General features: G+C 42.8%; 1 protein-coding gene across 2 annotated transcripts in view; it reads right to left on the bottom strand.

Moving 5' to 3' along the window:
* Nucleotides 1-1,248: 1,248 nt before the first annotated feature.
* LOC128783005 (ubiquitin-associated protein 2-like) overlaps nt 1,249-19,375 on the bottom strand; it is a 194,013-nt gene continuing 175,886 nt past the window's right edge. For both annotated transcript variants that reach the window (XM_053933583.1, XM_053933582.1), the window contains exons 21-27: nt 9,364-9,442; nt 7,712-7,926; nt 5,497-5,596; nt 5,306-5,413; nt 3,749-3,816; nt 2,849-3,037; nt 1,249-1,356 (exon numbers count right to left, since the gene is read on the bottom strand). In XM_053933583.1, the coding sequence (XP_053789558.1) occupies nt 1,264-1,356; nt 2,849-3,037; nt 3,749-3,816; nt 5,306-5,413; nt 5,497-5,596; nt 7,712-7,926; nt 9,364-9,442 (852 nt within the window). In that variant the 3' untranslated portion in view covers nt 1,249-1,263. The remainder of the gene's footprint in view (nt 1,357-2,848; nt 3,038-3,748; nt 3,817-5,305; nt 5,414-5,496; nt 5,597-7,711; nt 7,927-9,363; nt 9,443-19,375) is intronic.

Raw genomic sequence — 19,375 nt, 5'->3', positions numbered from 1 at the left:
ACAGTATTCAGCATCCCCTGCATACCCATCTCTTGCTCTTACCTTCCCAGGAGGAGGAGGTAGAAAGGGACAGGCTGTAAAAGCAAAACTGCTTGAGGCCTTTGAAAATGCAAACACTAGTGATATGCTCAAATATTTATTAGTTGGAGGGAGAGTTAAAAAGAAATAAAACTCCTAAAACATTCACTGCTCTGGTACAGGAGAAGAAGGACCAGGAGTTGCCTCCAGGGTCTTGTTTTAGAAAAAAGTGGGGAGGGACAGGTGAAGTTTCCTTCAAGTAGCTATGTCTTTTCTGGGCAGGGTGGCTCAAGGCAAAAAGAGGTACAAGACAGAGCTTATACTTTTATTTAAGAAACCGCTACATAGTTATTGCCTCTAATGATGGAATGGAAATTGCAGGACCCACTGAGCCATCCAAAGTCTCTTGCTAGAGAAACAAGAAAACCCCAGCCCAATACCAAAACACACAACCATCCCCCCCAAAAAAACCCCCACAAACAAAAACCACAAACAAAAAAAAGTCCTTTATTATTAAAAAAAGTGAAAAATAAAAAGGTGAGAGTGCAGCTCAGGGCCACAGTGAACAAACTGCCCACAAGAGTTCATCTTCCACAGCAGGAAGGAATGAGGAGATGAAAGAAAGGACCCACAAAACTTTTTTTTTTTCCCTTTCCCCAGCCCCTTTTTTATCTCTTTCAAGTAACAGCTATATTGGGGGCTGAGGGCAAAAATCAAACCAACAGGATACATCTTGATTACTTTTTTTTTTTGGGGGGGGGGAGGGAGGGACAGCAGGTCTTATTTGCCTGAATTTAGAACTGCATTAAATAAATGAGCTCCAGCTCAAAAAAAAAAAAAAAAAAAAAAAAAAAGCAAAAAGCACAGTTTGTTTTTTGACAGTTATAAAGCTTAAAAAAAACAAGGAAGGATGGTCTGATGCAGATGGGAAACTCATAATAAATTTCCCTACAAAGAAAATAAAACAGGCTGCAAGATGCAGAAAACCACATTTAGCCTCTATTGCATTTACAAATACATACATAAATATATTACATACAACAGCAACTTTAAGAGGAAGCAGGCAAGTCACACAGAATGGCTGCCTGGCTGTAATTCTCCCCACACAGATGTTTGTCTGAGCAGTAATTTCTCCTAATAATTCTAGGAATAGGGGTCAGCTTTTTCTTTTTCTCTTTTTTTTTTTTTTTTTTTTTTCTTTTCCCTCCTCTTCTTTCATTCTCTCCCCCCTCCCCAGTTCTGGATTTAGTTTGTCCAGTATGGAGAAGTACCATAGGTTTTGGTAGCCTGAGACTTTTGCTGCATGGTGCTGGGTTGATTGCGTTGGCCAGATCCACCCTAGAAATCAGAAAGAAAGGAGACATGAGCACCAACACTTCTAGGAAGACAAGCCTGTCCATACAACAGCAGAGGAGCTTCCACCAACACAGCGATGCTCCCCCCTGGACGGATCTGTTTCTGCTCTGCAACATCTCTGCATCCTGCAATCCAGGACAGTCAAAGAGAAATCAAACAGAAGAGCAGGGACCACCATCCCACTACCTCCCACTCAGGTTTAATGACAAGGAAGAAGAGAAGCAGGACTGGGGACAACAAAAGAACTCTCCCAAGGTGCACAGAAGTAGTACACCAGCCAAAGATGACACACATTAAGAAAGAGAAGCAATTTCATGTTTCTTGATTCTAAGGCAGAACTTTTTGGGGGGGAACATTTATAGTAAGGAAACACATGGGCTGGTAAAACCAAATCAGAAATTGGAACCAACATGCAACCTGCAAGGGGATGATTTCCCCCCCAGAATTACAGTACAAGTGTTCACATCTTGCTGTCCTGCCACAGCCAGGGGACATTAACACTTGCCTGGGCTTCACACCTCACAGCCCATCTCTCCATGCCCCACATCAGGATGGCACAGAATCACAGCCTGGCTGAGGCTGGCAGGGACCTCTCAAGGTTTCTTGCCCAATCCTTCTGCTCAAGCAGGGTCACCTAGAGCTAGTTGTTCAGACCTATGTCCAGGCAGCTCCAAGGATGGAGACTCCACAACCTCCCTGGGCAACCCGTGACAGTGCTTGGTCACCATCCCAATAAAAAAGTGTTTCCTGATGTTCAGAAGGAACCTCCTGTGTTTCAGCCTGTGCCCATTGCCTCTGGTCCTGTCACTGGGAACCACTGAAAAGAGCCTGGCTCCATCTTCTTTGCACCTTCCCTTCAGGTACTTTTATATATATATATATATACATATATGTAGATGAGATCTCCCCTGAGCCTTTTCCTCTCCAGGATGAACAGTCCCAGCTCTCTCAGCCTTTACGGATAAGAGATGACCCAGTCCTTTCATCATCCTTGTGGCCCTTTGTTGGACTCTCCAATACATCCATGTTTGTCTTGTACTGGGGAGCCCAGAACTGGACATGGGACTCACCAGTGCTGAGCAGAGGGGAAGGATCACCTCCCTTAACCTTCTGGCAGCACTCCTGCTAATGCAGCCCAGAATGCCTTTGCAGCAAGGGCATAGTGCTGGTTCATGGTTAACTTGGTGTCCACCAGGATGCCCAGGGCCTATTCTGCCAAGCTGCTTTGGCTCCCAGCATATACTGGTGCATGGGGTTGTTTCTCCCCAGGGGCAGGACTTGGCATTTCCCCTTGTTGAACATCATGAGATTCCCTCCCCAAGCTGGCCAACAGCATTGAGTCTGTCAGTCTACAATTGTTGTCAAGGCCCTTTCCCAATGAGCAAAGCAAAAACCAGAAGGAAGCAAAAACCCCCAAGACCTTGCTAGGAATCTGCCCTCAGGCACACTGAAGATGATGAAGGGGCTGACTCACCTGCCCATCTTGCTGAAGGTGGTGATGCAGCATCTGGGAATGAGGCTGCTGATGTGCAGGGAGGATATGAAGAAACGGGGCTGGAGCATAACCTGGGGCAGCACCAGGGTTCAGCCCAGTTGATCCGAGAGCAGAGGGGAGGCTAAAAGAAGGTGGTGTGCCAGCATGGAATCCCTGTTTATCAAATGTCTGTACAGGAGACGAGGGGGACAGCATCAGAGACTGGTGTGAGCAGCCCCATGGTGACCAAACAAGAACAAGAGTGGCCCAAACACACATCACCTGAAACTTTCATCAACCGCCACAGAGCAAGCCAAGTTACACCTGCAAGCACTTCAGCAGATGAGCTTCAGCTCCTTTTCTCATCCATTCTTCTGAACTAATGACTCCAACATTTAATTTTTATTTCCACAGCTACTATGCTCCTTTTTTCCCTGACCTCTTTTTATTCAGTGGGACATGGGATGGCAGCAGCTGCCTGAAATCAGTCCTTCACACATTATGGGGTCTCAGGCTGAAATTACAAAAGCAGAAGAACCACTTGCAATAAGATTTTTCTCTCCCTGACCAAAGCTCAACCCAGCCTCTTGACTCACTTGCTTTGAGGGATATTTTGTCCAAAAACAATAGTGCCATCACACTTCATTTGCAACCAGGACACAGCACATGTGGGGCAGCACAGGCAGTATAGAGTGCCCGCACCTATGCCAACAGCTGCCATCAGGAGCAGTGGGACAGAGGGTGAGACTCCTCTCCAACAGCAAACAGCCATCATAAGAAATGCCACAGCCCGTTGACCCTGAGAACCAACTGGCTAGGGAATGACCCTAGCCTCCTCCACAAGGGGATCCATTGGTCATGCCTCAAGAGCAGAGGGGAGGAGAGTCCAGCATTGCTCACCTGAGTCTTGTTATAGACTGAACCACTGATATCAGGCACACCCGTGTTACTTGAGGTCACAGAAACACCTGGAAAACAAAAAACAGCCACCAACAATGGGAAAGTCAACCATCACCTAGCATGAGCCCCATGCTTTGCTCTCAGCACCTCTGACAGCCTCAGTAGATACACCTTTGTCTGCAACCACTGCACCCCACACCCTGATACTGCTGCTGGCCCACCCAGTGGGGTTCTCCATGCTGTCAGACCCACAGCACTGCACATGGGAACAGAAGAAATGGTTTGGTTCCTCACTCCCACTGCAAAGCAGGAAAACAGTTAACTGGAATAAATCACCCACATTCATAACCCAGTGGTTACCACTTGGATTCAAATGCACTTCACCAGGCAGCAGTTGGCTGCACCAAACACTCATTTAAGTTCACAAAAAGACAGCTTTCTCCTAGGATTAGGGGGGTGCATTTGGCTCTACTGTAGTATTCAACAGCTTTCCAGTAGTGCACTGAGCAATGAGATTCAGCATCTGCTACACATTTGAACCCTTGTCCTTTTACATCCTGCAGAAGGGTTAGGTCTGCAATGCTCCTCTGCCCAGAGAAAATTAATATCACTGATTCAGGCTGCCTTCCATCTAGACAGTCTGGTGCCATATCAGGCTCAGGAACACTCACCAGCAAGGTGATTTTCAAACCAGCCACTTATTCAGTCTTATAAAGACTGTGTCTAATAATTTCACTTGGCTCAGAATAAAACTAGCTATTCCTTTGGCCAGTGAATCAGAGGACTGGGCTCAGAGGGTGTGCACTGCTTTATGGTTGTTCCCTTCCGAGGACATTGCTCCTTTTTGGATTGCTCCTCTACAGATGAGAGCGTGATCAGCTCTTGGCTGAAGACAGCATTTCAAACGCACAGCAAATGCTTGGTACTTGCTTAAATCCAAGGATGAACTAGTTAGTGCTAAGCAGCTAAGTATACACTTCTCAGGTCTAACCAGCATGTGCAGAATAAAGCTTTCATATGAGCTGTATAAATTCTTCAGCCTTTACAGTCACAAAGGAGACATTTTCAGGCACAAAAGAAAGTGATGAGTTACAGGGTGTACAGACAGAAGCCAAACAGCCCAGAGATGTGTGAAGTGCCCTGTTCAACCCTAACACACAACTACCTCAAGTGTCTACCAAGAAATCCAATTTAGTCTTCATTTGGCAGAGGACAATTTCAGCAACAACATCCAACTGCTTAGGCTTCAAAAACACAGCACTGTTGCAGGATCACTATATTCTTCAGCAAAGAAAACTTTGGCAGAGGAAACAGCTTACCATTTCTCCCATGTATAATTGTGGACAAAGCTGCACATCAGCCACACAAATCCTTATGCAAAGTTCAGCCGTGAGCTTTAGAAGGAACACTTGGGCCATTAAAAAAGCATTTTGTATATGTGAGATGGACAAACAGCTTGGATGTGACCCTGTTTAGAGCTGACTGCTGTGTTGACTGCACAGCACTGGGAGTTGGCCCTACTAAATCCCACTCGAGCAACCTCATGTTTCATGTTACCTTTCCCAGGTCCAGTGCCAGCAGATTTGTTTTGTGCTTGAGATGACCCACTGTAGCCTCCTTTGCTGTAATCTCCAGCTGCTGTTCCCTGTGTTAAGTCATCGTAGCCTGCCAGTGTGTACAAGACAAGGTGTTACAGTGAGCAAGCAGCTTTGCAGATATGCATGTGAAAAGCACAGTGGTAAGCATACCTGCCCCATAGCCATGCTGCCCATAGCCACTCCCTTGCTGAAAAGCAGTCGACGTGGTGTTCAGGTTGACTCCATGCTGTTTAGCAGATGCTGGAGGTACCTGGACAAAGGAAGGAAACAAAAGACTGTTAACCACAGAATTGGCACACAAAACACAAGGTTCCTCTGCCATCTAGTGGAGAAGGCACCTTCACCTTGTGGGAAATTCAATCTGGAGTTGGGAGTACTGGGCTGACATGGGGCATGGCACTCACGCTTCCAGAAGTAAATTGCTGTAGTGGCTTTATGCAAGCTCCAAGTTTTCTGCCAGAGCTGGCCCCCTGATTACAGCACAACCCTCTCTCAAAACAGGCTGTGTATTTCTTTAGAATAATAGAATCATTAAGGTTGGAAAAGACCTCCAAGATCATGTCCAACCTTCAACTGAACACCACCTTGTCAACTAAACCATGGCACTAAGTGCCACATCCAGTGATTTCTTGAACACTTCCAGGGATGGTGACTCCACCACCTCCCTGGGCAATCCATTCCAATGCTTAACAACCCTTTCTGTGAAGAAATTCTTCCTGATGTCCAACCTGAACCTCCTCTGGCACAGCTTGAGGCTATTTCCTCTTGTCCTGACTCTTGTTCCCTGGGAGCAGAGACTGACCCCCACCTGGCTGCACTCCCCTGTCAGGGAGTTATAGAGAGTGAGAAGGTCTGCCCTGAGCCTCCTTTTCTCCAGGCTAAACATCCCCAGCTCCCTCAGCAGCTCCTCATAGGACTTACTCTCTAGACCCTTCCCCAGCTCCGTTGCCCTTCTCTGGACACACTCCACCACCTCAATATCTTTCTTGTAGTGAGGAGCCAAGAATTCAACACAGGATTCGAGGTGTGGCCTCACCAGTGCCCAGTACAGGGGAATGATCACTGCCCTGGTCCTGCTGGCCACACTATTGCTGATACAGGCCAGAATGCCATCGGCCTTCTTGGCCACCTGGGCACACACTGGCACATGTTCAGCTGGCTGTTAACCAGCACCCCCAGGTCCTTTTCTGCTGGGCCACTTTCCAGCCACTCTGCCCCAGCCTGTAGCACTGCAGGGGGTTGGTGTGACCAAGTGCAGGACGCAGCACTTGGCCTTGTTGAATCTCTTTCATACACTGACTCTAAACAGCAAATTGTCACCCACAGAATCAAATGAAACACCAACTCCTGCCCAAGTCTGTTTCATAAGACACAGTCATACAAGGCCCTAAAATAGAGTCATGTACCCTTCTGCTTGGAGCATCCCTCTTCCCAAATAACATTTTCCCTCCTGAGACTCCCTGCTCTCTGAGTTAATCCAGTCTCCTCAATGCTCAAAAGGATTTCTTAGGCATTCTCATCTTTCTGACAGCTTTGGATCTCCCTTTGACTATCTGGAGGGTGCTACAGGCTTTCAGGAACACCAAGTCCAAGAGCTGCAGCTGTCTGCTATTTATAGTAACCTGCATGGGAATTCATGAGCTCTGGCCTTTTAAATTTCCCATTTTCTTGAGGAAGAGACTGCAGCTATTTTCTCATTCTTGCATGTTTTTGGAGATTCCTTACAGACTGGGAATGATGACTATTCTGCTGCCATGAGACCCCACCTGGAGTACCATATCCAGTTCTGGGGCCCCCAGTATGTTGTGATGCACTAAAAAAGACCTCTTAGAACAGGTCTAGAGGGCCATGAAAACGATCAGAAGACTGGAGCACCTCTCCTCTGAAGAATGGCTGAGAGAGTTGGGGCTGTTAAGCCTGAAGAAGAGAAGGCTCCAGGAATACCTTATTGTGGCCTTTCAGTACTTAAAGGGAGCTTATAAGAAAGACACAGAAACATTTTTTTACCAGGATCTGTAGTGACAGGACAAGGGAGAATGGCTTTAAAGTAAAAGAGGGTAGATTTATATTGGACATAAGGAAGATGTTTTTTACAATGAGGGTGGTGAGACACTGGCACAGGTTGCCCAGAGAAGTTGTTGCTGCCCCATCCCTGGAAGTGTTCAAGGCCAGGTTGAACGGAGCTTGGAGAAACCTGGTCTAGTGAAAGGTGTCCCTGTTCATTACAGAGGCAATGGAACCACATGATCTTTAAGGTCCCTTTCAACCCAAACCATCCTGTGATTCTAAGATGTAGGTTTGGGCTGAAGAGAGCAAAACCAGAGAGGCACACAGGGAGGGTTACAGTTTAGGCTATCACACTTACAAACATGGTTGGCCCATATTGGAACGCACTGGGAACACCGGGCACACCAGCATAATAAGGTAACCCAGTGTAGCTGTACCCCGGGGGCAGGGTCGGATTGAGGAATGGCTGCTGAGTTGTATGGTGAGTCTGAGTCTGGTTCTGCTGCAACTGGGCGAGCGTGGTAGCAGGAGCAGGGGAGGCAGAATCCCCACGGCCAAATTTTGTTATGTCACCTGCGAAAGAACAAACTCATCAGAAAAGCTATTAAAGCTACACCAGAAGTGGAGAATTCAAAGGATTCAAAATATCTGAATACAAGTAGACAACTACAGAAGAGAACACATCCTATGCTTGAAAGCCTGCAGTTGTTCATGGGAAGCCTTCTCCCAGTCTCTGTTCCTGATGGCTACAGGGACATTGCCTGTTAGTGGCAGAGAACTCCATGCCATGGCTAATCCATTGTTAAAATGGAGATACCAATACTTACCTATCTCACACAATCTGAGCAGATTGATATCAGATCATTGCAATAAAACATGCTAAAAGCAAAACTATGGTAAACAGCCAAAGAGCAAATAGTTGTTGGGTTAAAGTGTGACTCTCCTAGAGGTTAAACTGATTAGCTAAGCTTCATGGGCTGAAAGCAAGTTAGGATTTGCAGGAAGTGATAGGAATATTTTTGTCAGTCTGTTTATTTGCCAAGCATGACTAGAGTTAATATGTCTGGTTCCTCACACCACCAAAGTTCTGGAAACAATAGGTGAAGGCCAGGAAAGCAAAACTTGCATCGTGGCCCACCATTTTTAAGAAGTAGGAAGGGAAATTTGGTTATTACCCCAAAAGCAGAGTCCCAAGAGAAATGATTATGCAGCAGAAAAACTCCTGAACACCTGCATTTTCTGGTGGTCTACAGAGCACCATGCTCACATGTTTTTAGGGAGGTGACATATATCACTCATATCTATCTCATTCCAAACTAATATTCCTTTATGTTGGTTACCAGAAAGTATGACAACACTTAATATCATCATTATAGGAATTATAACACCTATAGCTACAGTTTTAAGCTGTAATCAGATTGTAATGAAAGAAAATCACTGGCTGAAAATCCTGGATAGCATTAATGTCATCTTTGCACAACAATAACTGAAGAGTAAGAGCAGGAATGAACAAGGGCTTCTTAGACCACATGCTTTTGGGAATGAAGTCCATTAGATTTGGAGAGGATGAGAGGGAGCCTGCTAGACGCAGCTCCTGCTGAGAACATACAAGTACTAAAATAGCAGTAACAAAGGAAAGCAAGCCAGTCAAATTTCAAGAAGAATCATTAGGCTATGGAATAGTTTTCAAGCACTTATATGCGCTTGGGAAGGACACTAGATGACACTACCATTTAAATTTGTAACAATTTTGCAGTTATTCTCAAAGGGCATCCAACTTACTCCCAAGAACCTCTGAGTCACATATGAATTACTGACCAAAACCATGAAGAAAAAAAAAATTAAAAACAAAATCAATGTCAGTGTTTAGAGAAAGATGCTTGCTTTTGTTTGGCTAGTTTGGACTGATGGGTTTAACTGCCTACAGAAGGGGAAAATTACTGCTTTTTCAGCAACAGCAGGATGACCAGCACATCTCACTCACCATCCTCATGTTTAAATAATACTCACCTGAGAAGGGGTTGTTAGCAAGGCTTCCATCTCTGCCTGTCAAGGTTGCAGGGGCAGGGAATGTAATTCCATAGTAATCCTTAGAAAAAGACATCATAATTTATTAATAGCTGAAATGCTGAAACCATAAGAGCTGGACAACTCTTATGAACCCTTATACTTTTTATAATATAACCCTTATATTTCTTGTAAGCATAAGACATTTTTAAAAGTAAGACCTAAAGGAAGTTTGGGCAGAAACTGACCTTATCATTTACAGCATAGCTGAAGGTTTACCTGTATCCTCAACTTCAAAATAAACCTATTTTACAGACTTTTTTAATATCATAGACAAATACTTAATCTCTTAATGGTAAATTAAAGGCAACGACTAAACGCTTACCCCTCCCAACCTGCAGCTCTGAGCTGTCATATTCCAGTGAGACTGTGTCTGGAAGAGCAACAGACCATCAGAGGCCAAAGACCTAGTTTCAAGCCAGGACACAATGTGGATGTAGTCTAAATGTTTTAACATGCTCTGATTTCTAAAAGTAAAAAACATCAGCTAGGAAAACAGCACAATTATTTAAAAATCTGCTGAAAAAGAGTTACCACCTGATTACTGGAAAATTTACTTTATGTTACAAGAGAACTCAGATCAGTAGTCTCTAAAGTGAGGTGCACAAGACAATCCACTGGGGTGCATGAAGAAATTGGTTTTGGTATAATAAATACAATTTTAAAAAATAAAAATAGAGCATGAAAATAAAAATTTGTTCTCATCCTTTTTTATTTTCATGTATGTTTTATAACATACATATTAGTACAATAGTATACATATATAATTTATAAATAAAAATATATTGGGAGTGCGCACAATTTTTTTTGCTGATGAGGTGGTGCAATCAAAAAAGGTGGAGACCACTGCCCTAGATCATTCTTCTACAGGAAGGTAAGAAAATCCTCACCCTAGAAAGCTCTCACTTTGACAGGACATGCCAGCAAAATCAAAGCAGTATTTTGTCTTCAGTTTGGGACAAAAAGAGAAAAATTTGTCCTTCCCTTTCTGGGTGAACTGCACATATGAGGCTGGTACTCTACTAAGTAATTTTCCTCCTAATTCTCATGGTTTTCTCCCCACCACTCCAATCCATCAAGAGTGTCTTGCATTACAATGTAAGGTATGTATTCTATCACCACCTATATCACCTTCTGATGAGCTGTTAATAGTCGCTTGTTTGCAACAGCTGCTCAATGCACACAGCCTAAAGCGGGGGGGGGGGGGGGATCTCTGCTAATGGGACATCAGGGACTCACCAGCATGACTCAGAATTATATCATCCCATTGTGAAATTCCCCGCCCTGGGGGAGGAATCGAACATTCCTACCTGTATGTAATCTGTGGCTTGGGACGGCATGATACAACCAGTGGACCTCCAGAGAAGGACCAGACCTTACTACAGGGTCACTGCTTTGACAAGGCCACATCCATCACTCCAACGGGACTGCTACCACCACCCTGGACAACAGGGTGTCAGGTTATATTCTGACTTTGTTGGTTTAAGCCAATGTTCCTGTAGTATTGCCATTTTTGTAATTGTCCTATTAAATTGTAGTTCTGACTTGGAATCTCTTGCAACATATTTCTGTGGAGTTAATTCCTCCTGCTGGCTTGCCTTCAAACCAGCGCAAAGAGTTAATGCTTTAACCATTTACATATCAATTTTCATAGTCTTCAACATTGGAAAAGCATCCTCCTCCTTCATATCCCTCTCTCCAAATTCCCCAGCACCTTCTGCCTTGCTGCATTTCTGCCCATCCCTCCCATCTCCTAAACCCAGTCCTCCATCACTGAACATGAAACCATCTGGCAAGGATTTAGCATTGCAGGTGTTTTCTGTAATTTGAAACTGTGTTATAGTTCATCCTCCTTTCCTTCCCAGTTAATTCCATCTCAGCACCTCCAGCATGAATCACTTAGCAAAACAGCCAAATTAATATTAAAAATCTTTGCAGGTTACTCAAAAGCAGCACTCCCATCTCCTTCTAAGGAACATCATAACACAAAAAGCAGATTTGGAGAAGAGATCTGAACAGGATTCATTGGACATGAACTGGAACTGACGGAGTGTGGATATTCTCAGTTCAGTCAGAGAGAAAAAGAGAAATATTTCTGCCAGGCTAAGCCTGGGAAAAAGTCCGAGAGGAATGTAAACAATCTATTATCTTGCTTTCCGTTCATATTGTTTATAGATATGTTCTACCACACTGACCTAAGTCCAGTGTACCAATCAGGTGAAATGTTTTTACTTTAAGACCAATGGAATTAATGTTCACGATGTTCTCTATAAAAGAGAGACGTACTTTTGAATAAACATTCATTTGCCTTCTGAAATCGTACAAGTCATTTCGCCCATCCCTGGCTCAACAGCGTCAACACAGTAGCATTTTTTCCCTATAGAAATCAGAAAAAATAAAACCAAATCCACATGAGAACAGGATCGAAGGATTGCAATTATTACCACTGCCCCTCAGGTAGGGGATGTGCTGGTTTTAGCCAGGATAGAGTTAATTTTCTTCCCAGTGGTTGGTATGGGGCTATGCTTTGGATTTGTGCTGAACACAGGGTTGATAATATAGAGGTATTTTTGTTATTGCTGAGCTTACACAGAATCAAGGCCTTTTCTGCTCCTCGTATGGCCATGCTGGGGAGGAGGCTGGGGGTGCATGAGAGGTTGGGAGGAGACACAGCTGGAACAGGTGACCCCAACTGACTCAAGGGCTATTCCAGACTATGAGACAATATGCTCAGCATATAAAGCTTGAGGAAGAAGGAAGAGGGGAGGGGACACGTTTGGAATGATGGAGTTTGTCTCCCCAAGTTCCCATTTACATGTGATGGAGCCCTGCTTTCTTGAAGGTGGCTGAACACCTGCCTGTCCATGGAAATCAGTGAATTACTTCCTTGTTTTGCTTTGTTCATGTGTGCAACTTTTGCTTTTCCTATTAAACTGTCTGTATCTCAACCCAAAAGTTTTCAAGGTTTTACTCTTCTGATTCTCACCCTGATCCCTCTGGTGGGGGAGTGAGTGGCTGCTTGGGGCTTGGTGCCTGGCTGGTGTTAAATCATGACAGGAAAACCACATCAGCACTGAATAGCCTTATCCCACACACCTGTGCATACACACATTCAAAACAAAAAACGTTAGAAAATATGAGTGCAAACCAGTTACGTTTACATTTCATTCCCACCCATAGGAAAACATCAGAAGAGATACTCTGCTCATCAAACAACATGGGTATTTCCTGACCTACAAAAGGCATGCAGGAGAAGGTGCCTAAAGTCAAAACTGAAACATCAGGAATAGACTCAAAATGCAAGACAAAAAAGGACTGAAAAACAATGTGTTCTGACGTAATAGAAGTGAGTTCCACCAAGCAGCTCACTAGGTAGCATGCACACCAGGTAAGGCATTTATAAGATCTCTACTACACAGGCAGCCTGCAACAGACTAACAGAAAAGATAGCATATCCCAATGTAATATTGTGAAAAATGCATATTATATGATTGGCTTTTTGCAAATATTAAAAGGAATACTATATGCGTTATGTTGGAAAGTTGTATTAATTTCTTTGTAGTACTGTATTAATCCTTTTTAAGTAGTATGGTAAATATAGTTTTTAGGCTATAGCATAATATTAAAATAGAAACTATGTGATGTAAGATACTTTTTGTAACTAGCTCAAAGAATGGATAAGATAACCAAGAAATTCTTCACATACAGATAACAGCAACAAGACACCAAAAATTCCAATAGAAGAATTATTGCCACCTTATCGGGACTATTCAGACTTCTTCCAGACTTCTAGGACCCAAGAAATTCTCTGGCAAAAGGGGTCCGCTTCGTGTCCTGAGGGTGTGAATGAATGTGTGAGAGTGAGTGAGAAATAAAAGTGAGTAAATGTAGATGAATGAAAGTATATGTAATGTAGCTTCTTTATTTTAAGATTCACTTTATCTCCTTGGAGGGAGGTGTATTGTATTGAATAGTATTGTGAGAAAAAGGGGTTTTTTTTGTGTGTGTAGTCAGAAGAAGGTGGTATTCAGGTTGCTAGAGAAAGTGGGAAACAGGCAGGGGACAAATAGATAAAATCTTGAAAAATGGGACAGAAAACCAGTAAGTTGGATACAGGAAAGAAAAAAAGGGAGTAAAAAGGTACCAGCAGAGATACCCCAAGATAGCCCTTTGGGAGTTATGTTAGCTAACTGGGATAAAAACCCTTGTACAAGGAGAAAGGACAAAGTAAAGATGATTCAATTTTGTATGCTAGAATGGACAAAGAAGGAAATAGGACCTGACCACGTTTATTGGCCTAGATACGGCTCTTTTGAAAGTTGGATTTGTCAGGCTTTGAATTTATTTGTAAATTCAAAAGAACCGTTTAATCCAGAAGAAAGAGAATATGCCACATGTTGGACGGGAGATTTTAGGAGAATAAAAAAATCTTTAAAGTATCAGAAACCCCCGAGACAAAGCAAGAAAAGAAAAAGGGGAAAGAAAAGGGCTGGGAACAAGAGGAAAAAAAGAAAGAAAATTATTGGGATCCTTTGCAACTAGTGCCTCCTCCGTTTCCACTTGCTCCCCCGCCATTCGCGGCTAAGCCACTACTCCCGGCCCCCGTCCCACGTCCGGTTTCGTCGCTCGCGGCTGTCCCTCCGGTCCCGGTCCCCATCCCGGCCCTGGTCTCGCCGCTCGCGGCTGCACCACCGGTCCCTGCCCACATGAGAAGTTCCAATGGGAGAGGGTGGAACAGGGTTTGTAAACATCCCTTTGACTTCTTCTGAAGTCAGAAATTTTAACAAAGAAATAAAAGAAATTTTGGAAGATCCCATAGGCACAGCTGAGCAATTAGACCAATTCTTAGGTCCGAACATTTATACTTGGGAAGAGATGCAATCTATAATGAAAATAGTTTATTCTCAGGAAGAAAGGCAATTGATCAGAGCAGCTGGAATAAAAATTTGGGAAAAAGAAAACCAGCAGGGCCCCCCAGGAGATCAAAAAATGCCAATAGCACCTCCTAATTGGGGTCAAAATGATAAGGAGGGGAGGAAACACATGCATGATTGCCGTAATTTGATAATCAAGGGAATAAAAGAAGCGGCACCCTGAGGGCAAAATGCTAAAAAGGCTTTTGAGGGACAGCAGGGGAAAGAAGAATCTCCAGCTGAATGGTTAGGCAGACTTAGGAGAAATATGAAACAATATTCCAGAATGGACCCTGAGACTGTTGTGGCACAAACTCTATTAAGGATTAATTTTGTCACTAATGCCTGGCCAGATATTAGAAAAAAACTAGAAAAAATTGAGGATTGGCATAATAGATAATTAGAGGATTTATTAAAGGAGGCTCAAAAAATTTATGTCTGAAGAGATGAAGAAAAAGATAAAGAGAAAGTAAAAATTATGGTAACCACCATGTGAGAAAAAAATTTCCAGAGAAATGTAAAACACCCAGGCACCACTCCTAGACATGAAGGTCATAGAGAGAGGGGAAAAGAACAGAACCCCAATACAAGCCAAATCTCAGGAGCATTCCAGAAGCATCGGTTTTAATGTGAGGATGAAAGATTTTATAGGAGAAATAGCCCTAATCAGATAAAAGATCTGAAAATCTCCTGAGAAATGGGCCCCGAGGAGGAATAGGGAAGTCATAGGCTTTATATTTTGGGGGATAGATACTATCTGGAGCATGTGATAATTTTAAAAGTGGGTGCCCAAGAAGAAAAATTAGAATTTGTGGTAGACACAGGGGCAAAAAGAACCTGCCTATTAAATACTCCAAAATGTTATAGTGTAAGCAAAGATACTGTAAAAGTAACAGGGGCAAAAGGAGAGAGTTTCACAGTCATTAAAGATGTGGTAATCGAGGGAGAAACTAGAATTTGGATGAGGGATGTCTTATTGGTCCCTGGGGCAGGTAGCAACTTATTGGAAAGAGACTTACAGGTGAAACTAGGAATACGGGTTATACCAGAAGAAGGGAAAATGACAGCTAGAGTTTTAAAACTTGGCCAAGAGGATGAGGAAAAAATTAACAAGGAAGTTTGAGCTGGGGAAGGAAATAGGGGAAGATTAGATATTGACCCCATAAGGGTCACGACTGAGAGAGAAGATTGTCCCATACGTGTATGTCAGTATCCTATATCCTTAGAAGTACAGTAAGTTTTGAAGCCAGTAATAGAAGGACTAATAAAGGATGGGACATTAGAACCTTGTATGTCTCCTCATAATGCCCCTATTCTCCCAGTAAAGAAGCCCGATGTGAACTATACATTGGTACAAGATTTACAGGAGGTTAACAAAAGAACTCGGACCCACTACCCAGTGGTAGCAAATCCCTACACTCTTCTAAGTAAGGTTCCACCCCAGCATCAGTGGTTTAGTGTAGTGGATCTTAAAGATGATTTTTGGGCTTGTCCACTGGCCGAGGAGATACGAAATATCTTTGCTTTAGAATGGGAGGATCCACAAACTGGGAGAAAGCAGCAATTAAGATGGACAAAATTACCACTGGGGTTTACTGAATCTCCAAAGTTTTTTGGGCAAATTTTAGAAACAATACTACAAGCTTTCCCCACTCCTCCTGGAATACAAATTATCCAATATGTGGATGATCTATTATCTGGGAAAGCTGAAGTTAGGGAGGCTACTACAAAACTTTTGAATTTTCTCAGGGAAAAAGGATTAAGGGCATCAAAAGGGAAACTGCAATTTGTAGAACCAGAGGTAAAATATCTTGGACGCCTAATAAGTAAGGGTAGCTGGAAGCTCAACCCCGAGAGTATTGCAGGAATTTTATCCCTTCTCCCTCCCTCTTCAAAGAGGGAAATCAGAAAACTACTCAGATTACTGGGATATTTTAGATTATGGATAGATGTGTACACACAGGCAATAACATTTTTGTATGGAAAATCGACAGAGGGAGATGATATTACGTGGACCAAGGAAGATGATGTTAAATTAGAAGAGTTGAAGTTAAAACTGGCCTCAGTACCAGCTTTAAGCTTACCCTCATTAGAAAAACCCTTTCATCTGAATGTAAATGTGGAAGATGGGGTAGCTCATGGAGTTCTGGTTCAGGAGTGAGGAGGAGTAAAGAGACAAGTAGCTTATTTATCAAAGATGTTGGACCCAGTGAGTCACAGCTGGCCAGTATGTATTCGAGTTATACCAGCTACTACAATCCTGGTAGAAGAAAGTCATAAGCTTACTTTTGGAAGTAAACTAATTGTGTGTACATCTCATGCAGTTTGAAATGTGTTAAACCAGAAGGCTGAAAAATGGTTGACAGACTCTAGAATGTTAAAATATGAAGCAATCTTGATAGACAGTGATGACTTGACACTAGAAGTAAACAGAAGTTTAAATCCAGCTCAATTCTTATATGGAGAACCAGTAAATAACCTAATACATAATTGTTTAGAAATTATCCAATACCAAACAAAAGTTCGAGAAGATCTTGAAGAACAAGCCCTTTCAGAAGGGGAAATAATCTATGTGGATGGTTCCTCCAGATGTCTACAAGGAAAAAGAATATCAGGGTATGCAGTAGTTGATGGAAAAAACATGCAAACTATTGAAAAGGGAAAATTACCCTCAATCTGGTCAGCTTAAACCTATGATTTATATGCTCTAAAAAGAGCACTGGAATATTTAGCACACAAGAAAGGAACTATATATACTGATTCAAGGTATGCCTTTGGAGTAGTACATAACTTTGGAAAAATTTGGGAAGACAGAGTATTACATAATTCAAGAGGAAAGGGATTAGTACATGAGGGACTCACTTCAGAGGTTTTAGAGGCATTAAACTTACCTGAAGAAATAGCTGTAGTACATATTAAGGGACACCAAAAGGGAATGACCCCAGAAATAAGAGGAAATAATTTGGCAGATCAAGAAGATAAAGATGCAGCAGAAAATGGGGCCGAAAGGGTTAGTTTAATTTTAACCCCAAACAAGGAAAAATTGGAAATTCCAGAGTTTAGTGAGGCAGAGAAAAAAGAATTAAACAAAATAGGAGGCAAACCAGATGAATCAGGGAAATGGAAACTTCCTGATGGAAGACAATTACTTAATAAAACACTTACCAGGAAGATATTAGAAGTCATGCACCAGAAAGCTCAGTGGGGTACCCAGGAATTGTGTGATCATTTTTTAAGGAACTATGGGTGTATTGGGATTTTTGGATTAGCAAAGCAAGTAACTGAAAGATGTATAACTTGCAAAGAATAAATAAAAATGTGATGAGAAAAACAACATTAGGAGGTCGTGAGTTAGCTCATCGACCATTTCAAAGTATCCAAGTAGATTTTACTGAACTTCCTCAAGTACAGAGATGGAAGTATTTATTAGTAATGACAGATCATCTAACTCATTGGGTTGAAGAGATTCCCACTGTCAAGGCCACAGCCAACGTGGTATGTAAAACCCTTTTGGAACAGATCATTCCCAGATATGGGATGGTTAATAGGATAGACTCAGACAGAGGAACACATTTTACGTCAAAAAGTTTACAGCAAATAACTCAAGCCTTGGGGATAAAATGGGAGTTACACACCCCATGGCATCCACAGAGTTCGGGCCAGGTAGAGAGAATGAAGCAGACTTTAAAGAGAACTTTGACTAAATTAATAGTTGAAACCCAAATGTCATGGGTACGATGTCTACCTTTAGCCTTATTGAGAATCTGAACACAACCCAGGTCCGACCTGGGAGTGTCACCTTATGAGATGATGTTTGGGTTACCTTTTCTGACCAACCAACATGAAACTGCTACCTATGAAGTAGGGGAAATGAGTGTTAAAGGATATGTGAAAACTATTGCAAAAACTCTTGAAAACTTGCGGTTAAAAGGGATAATCCCTCAAAACCACACCTTTAAAATCCGTAATATTCATCCAGGGGAGTGGGTGCTAGTAAAAACTTGGAAAGAACAGTCTTTAACTCCACAATGGGAAGGTCCTTTTCAGGTATTGCTGACGACTGAAGCTGTGATCCGGACCAGTGAACGAGGCTGGATTCACGCCAGCAGAATCAAAGGACCCATAAAAGAACCCAAGGAGTGGACGATAACATCTAAATCGGGTGATACCAAATTGACTCTTAAATGGGGGCAGGGTGGTAATGAACTGGGAAGACCAAAATGATCTAGGAAATGTACAAAGAATCACACCTAATTGGGAAATAAGACTGAGCTTACATTAGTGGTTTCAAGTACCGCCTGGACAAGTCCTGAGACACCTGCAATACTCTCCTTGGGGAGGAATACTGCCACTTCAAACAAGAGGATCAGGACTATTTTGGACAGAGAAATCTTGTATTCTGGCCTTAGCCTGTGACTTATACAAAGAGGAGGAGGAGTTGCAACTTCCATCAGTGCCATATCCTATACCCTGTTTGATTCACCCAAATAGCCGACATGCTAGCTGGGTTAAATGTAAATGTTTAAATTGTGGGAAAAATTGATATTGTACTTCACACAATCGACACCCTCATTGCAGGAAGTGTCAAGTGCCAAATCGATCCCATCTCCAGGTAGAACTCGAAGCAACTGAAATAAAAACTTTTTTTTGTGGATGGGAATTATTAGTGCCTGTTGAATGGGAGATACCTGAGGAATGGTGGGAAACCACAGTTAAGGAGTGTCAAAAACTACTTGCCTGGAAATTAGCTAAGAGAAAATGACAAGGAAATAGAGGGCAAGACTGGATTGGCCTCTGTATTCGCCACCAAGAAGATCAAATACACCTGCTGTGGGTTGCAACCCCATAGGCATGGGAGGTGGGAGTATAAGCCATACTGGACCTCTGTTATTTCTTTTTCTGTCACTCATTTTTTGTCTTTTCCCTTTTGGGATACCGACGAAGTCATGTCACAGGTGTTACTGAAAGCTGTATATGGAAAGACACCGAGATTCCTTTTCTATTTCTCACACTCATGTCAACAGTCACTGTTATAACCCATC

Source organism: Vidua chalybeata (assembly GCF_026979565.1).
Source record: "Vidua chalybeata isolate OUT-0048 chromosome W unlocalized genomic scaffold, bVidCha1 merged haplotype SUPER_W_unloc_6, whole genome shotgun sequence".
In the NCBI taxonomy this organism is placed as follows: Eukaryota; Metazoa; Chordata; class Aves; order Passeriformes; family Viduidae; genus Vidua; species Vidua chalybeata.
This window is presented reverse-complemented; position numbering and strand designations above follow the sequence as displayed.